The 4,648-nt window shown below is 49.7% G+C and overlaps 1 protein-coding gene across 1 annotated transcript in view; it reads left to right on the top strand.

Annotated features, from left to right (window-relative positions):
- Positions 1-2,045, top strand: part of LOC104273650 (exocyst complex component 6B-like) — a gene marked incomplete at both ends in the record, with an annotated part of 34,958 nt that extends 32,913 nt beyond the window's left edge. Inside the window, one exon of the mRNA XM_009869042.1 lies at positions 1,904-2,045. Coding sequence (XP_009867344.1) covers positions 1,904-2,045 — 142 coding nt within the window. The remainder of the gene's footprint in view (positions 1-1,903) is intronic.
- Between the last annotated feature and the right edge of the window lie 2,603 nt (positions 2,046-4,648).

The following is a 4,648-nucleotide window of genomic DNA, read 5'->3' as shown; positions in this document are numbered from 1 at the left end:
AGGGTTGCACCATTTTCCAGAAATGTGGTCGTGGGGGGGACACGTGGACACCAGGATCGTCCCATGTGGGGTCAGCCAGTGGGTTTGTGCGAGTCTGTGCTCGTGTGCCAAAGATTTTTCTCATTTTCATGGATTTAATGGATGCTGCAGACCTGTGCAGATCTGATCTGCCAAGTCTTGCCTAAGCGTAGCTTACCTGCCGTGTGTTTTGGGTGGCACACAGCGATACCTGAGGAAGGGGGGGGCAAATCTTTTGAGCATGCTTGAAATGAGGGAGAAATTTGGGTCGGCTGAAAAATCAACGCTCCCACGTGCTCAGCACCTCTCCGCGATGCTTGGTTTTGGTTCGCTGAGCGCGTCGCACCTCGAACCCGTGCAGCTTGCTGCTGAGATGCTAAATGAATTCAATCAGAATAAAAGAAAGCTCAACTTTCTAAGTGTTGTGCTTTGAGATAGTCTGAGTTTGCTTGCGGGTGCTTTGGTTTTCCTTTTATGCTTCTGAATGGTTAACCTGGATTTTCTGAAGTCCTTTCCTAAATGCAGAGTGGTCTCCCTGCTTGTCTCTGAACCTGGTCCTTGGGAGGACGAACCTCCTCCTCCTCCTTGGGAGGACCAGGCTCCTACAAAGCAGAGCATCGTTCCTCCGTGAGAGCCAGCCGGTACCTGGCTGGGGACATCTCTCTTGGGAAAGTCTTCTCATCCTCTGTCCCCTCATGGCATCTCGAAAGGATTGAGAATCTGTAGGTGTTTATGGAGGAGCTCAGGTGGGTCTCCTCAGAGCTAATGATTTAGCCTGGTCAGGGCGTGGGTGCTGGAGCTCAGTGACCTGCTTATGGCCTTTTGCAGTTGATGGAGCTTTCTGAGCACCCACCTCCCTTTCTCCTGTTCCACAGCCTATCCCTACACCCACCATTATTTTACTCTATAGCTTGAGACCTCAGTTGTTCTTCAAAGGCGAAGCGTAACCATGGTGGCTCAGCGGAGATGTGTTAAAAATAAGTATTTACCAGTTCTCTGTTTCCTTAATGGCTGAAACTCATAACTTTTCATGCTTCTGTTCAGAGATGTGAACATCTCAAGGGATTTCAGTAGTTTCTTCCTATGCAATAGCCTCAGCCATGGCTTCCTCCCTGTAGACCAAACCTCTGCTTAATCACCACGAATCAGGGAGAAGGCGATCATCGATAAGCACGTTCCCCCTGGTACAAGCAGGTGCAGGATGCTTGAGGTTATTCCCCACTACCCAGCCCTGAGGAGCAATCCTGTCCCTGTAAACACAACTGGCTTCTTCAATCCTTGCCATGCTGTTCCCATCTCCTCAGTCGCCGCCAGGGTGTGCCACGTGACGCTGGAAGTGGGGCTGAAGAGCATCAACGTGCTCGAGACGCTGTTGTCACGACTCCCTGGTAGCCAAGGCTGAACCTTGAACAATAAACCTCTGCTGTTGGAAAGGGATTTTGAAATCCCTCTCTTGGAATATATATATAGCTGCTGGTTGGGTTGTAGACTGGAGTCTTGACTTGTCGTCAGCGCTGTTTTGACCTATCAAGAAGGTTACTTTGGGCAATCTGTGTAGGATGTGGAATGAAATTTGGCGTGTTGCCTTGCCCGCATTAGGATGAGATAATGAAAGATGTTTAGAGCTCTAAAGACCCTGAGGTTCTCCTGAATTTGAGGTGCTCCCAGGCACTCTGCACCTGAGCAAGCTCTAATCCTGCCAGTAGCAATGAGCAACCCTAGAAGGTGATTCCCTTTCAAAACAGTGGTTGCAAGCTCAAACTCTACATGAAGGTCCCATAACAGATGGGAGACATTAAAGAGACTGGACTGGTGAGAGTCTAAAGAAGTTCCCTCCTGCATTTTGTGCTCTCTGGCTTTAATAAGTCTCCCTTCTCTCTTGCAGGGGAAGGTGGCGCAGACGGCTTGCATGTCGGCGTGCAAGCACCTCTCCACCTCGCTGATGCAGCTGCTGCTGGAAGCCGAAGTGCGGCAGCTGACGCTGGGCGCCTTGCAGCAGTTCAACCTGGACGTGGAGGAGTGTGAACGTAAGATGCAAAATCAACTCTTTGCCAGGTTTCACTTGGCCTCTTAGTGTGTCGGGACCCCAGCGGGGGCTTTTAGTGGTCATGGAATCACAGAATTGTTTGGGTTGGAAGAGACCTTAATGATCATCTCATCCCACCCCCCTGCCCTGGGCAGGGACCCCTCCCACCAGCCCAGGCTGCTCCAAGCCCCGTCCAACCTGGCCTTGGGCACTGCCAGGGAGGGGCTGCCACAGCTGCTCTGGGCAACCTGGGCCAGGGGAGACCTTGTCTCTCTCTACAGCTACTGAAAGGAGGTTGTAGCAAGGCAGGGGTTGGTCTGTTCTCCCCAGTGGCGAGTGACAGGATGAAGGGAAATGGCCTCAAGTTGCACCAGGGGAGGTTCAGGTTGGATATTAGGAAGAATTTCTTTACTGAGAGGGTTGCCAGGCCCTGGAACAGGCTGCCCAGGGAGGGAGTTGAGTCACATCCCTGGAGGTGTGTACGAGAAGGGCAGATGTTGCCTTGAAGGACATGAGTTAGTGGTGTTGGTAGGGCTGGGACAAAGGTTGGACTCAATGATCTTGAAATTCTCTTCCAGCCAAAACTCTTCTATGATTCTTGATTCTGTGATTCTAGCCCTGCACTCCCTGCCCAAGAGCCCCTTCTCATCTCTCCTGTGTGCCCCTTTAAGCCCGAGGAGGCCGCTCTAAGATCTCCCTGGAGCTTTCTTCAGCCTGAACAGCCCCAACTCTCTCAGCCCGTCCTCACAAGGAGCTGCTCCAGCCCCTGAGCACCTTCGTGGCCTCCTCTGGACCTGCTCCAACAGGTCCATGTCTTTGATGCCGAGTATTTTGGACTGGCGAACGCTTGCAGAGCTCGCTGGTGGGATCCACGATGATGGTGTCATCATGACAGAAGAAGCCCAGCAAATTCTAGGAGATCAAAGCTTTACTCTTTCTTTTTGTCTCTAATGCTTCCTTGATCCTTTCCAGACCATCCCTGCTTTTTCACAGGGCGTATTTTAAAAATCTGAGAGGTTGGAGTGGGTAAAACATGAGGAGGGCTGACAAAAAAAATCAGTTTACTTAGGACTGTTTCTGAAAACAATAACTGGCTTAGGTTCTTAAGAAATTCTGGTTCTCTTCCGACCTCGGCCGTTTGTCTTCTCTATCTGCTGCAGGGAATTTTTTTTCTCAAAGCGAACTCTTTTTGCAAAGTTCCTGGTACGGAAAAGAGATGTCTTGCAACAAAAAAAGAGCTACGTGTATTCAGAGTCATGCCTCTGAACACCATGGGTTTCCTCTCAACCCTGCTCGTTTTGGTTCATCTCGTTTACACCTGAATTAGTTCTGACACCCTGAGGTTTCTCTCAAGTTGCTCGTCATCCCGCTCAACAGAAGGGCTCAAAAAAATTTAGCACAAGCCTGACAAAATGAGTTTTTTTCTTCCAGTTCTTGTAATTAAGCTAAGCCAGGGTGGACACATTTCTGCACAGGAACATCTCTTCCATACGAGGGGGATGGATTTATTATTGGGGTTAATATTGGGACGGATTAATGACCATGGCCATGAAAAACCGAGCTTGATAATGAGTTCAGAAAATCTTTGATAAAATATTTTGGGGACTTCTATTTTTTTTTTCAAATATTCACCTTTTTGGCTTTCTTGGTTGAGGTAGAGATTGGGATGGACCTTGTTTAGATCTCACTAAGCCTGCCAGAGTCTTTTGAAATGTTTCTTTGGCTCCCACTAAACCCCACAGCAAAACAGTCGCTGATCTCGGTGCGAATGGTATCGGAGCCTAAATAGCGGTGGAATTGCTTTTCCTGTCATTGGTAACTCAGTTTTGTTTGGTTTCAGCGTTGTCCGGCACTAAACGTTGTCAAAAGATACTCTTCCACCCTTCAGGAAACGTTGTCCTGACCGTGCTTTAGTTTAGCCGCACCCACCAGTAGCGAGATTTATTTCTGAGAAAGATCACCCAGGAAGACTTCTGGCGTTTGCAGGGAGCGTATATTCATTTTTTTTATGTCCTTCTGCTGATTTCCAGCGCTCGGCTGAATTGCCTAGGAGAAGGATCCCCGTTCCACGAATCCTAACCCAAAATCTGCGGCTGTAGCGTGTGTCGTAATGCGAGCAGTGCTTCATTTCTCAGAGAGAAAAGAGACAAGCCCTAAATTCTTGCTTGTCTAATTTGTGTCCCATCAACGCTGCACCCACTGGTAGCTGCTGTGTTCCCAGTCAGCGTCCGCAGCCGCGCAGACGATGCTGCTGAGAATAATAGGAAGCATTTGTCATTAATAATAGTTTCCTCCTTTTTTCTTTTTTTGGCTGCAAACAGGCTTGTAACCTCGCTGCTTTCCGCCCCGTCGGTAGCGCGGGTCACTAAGCGGCATCTCTTCCCTAAGATGTTAAGTGAAACGGGTGACATTTAATAGGAGGTCGCGGAGCCTGATGCCTTTAAATTCCGATTGTTTGGTGAGGCAAAGCCGGGAGCACTCAGACATTCAAGAGCGGGTGACGCCAACGCTGGGGGTGATGCTCCCCCCAGCCCCAACGTGGGGTGCCGGCGATGGAGACGGCTGGCGGGGCTGTAACCTCCCTATCCATTACTGTCAGCCCCC

This window comes from Apaloderma vittatum, unplaced genomic scaffold (genome assembly GCF_000703405.1).
Source record: "Apaloderma vittatum isolate BGI_N311 unplaced genomic scaffold, ASM70340v1 scaffold1055, whole genome shotgun sequence".
Taxonomy (NCBI): domain Eukaryota; kingdom Metazoa; phylum Chordata; class Aves; order Trogoniformes; family Trogonidae; genus Apaloderma; species Apaloderma vittatum.
Note: the sequence above shows the minus strand (reverse complement) of the source record. Positions and strands in the feature narration are given on the sequence as shown.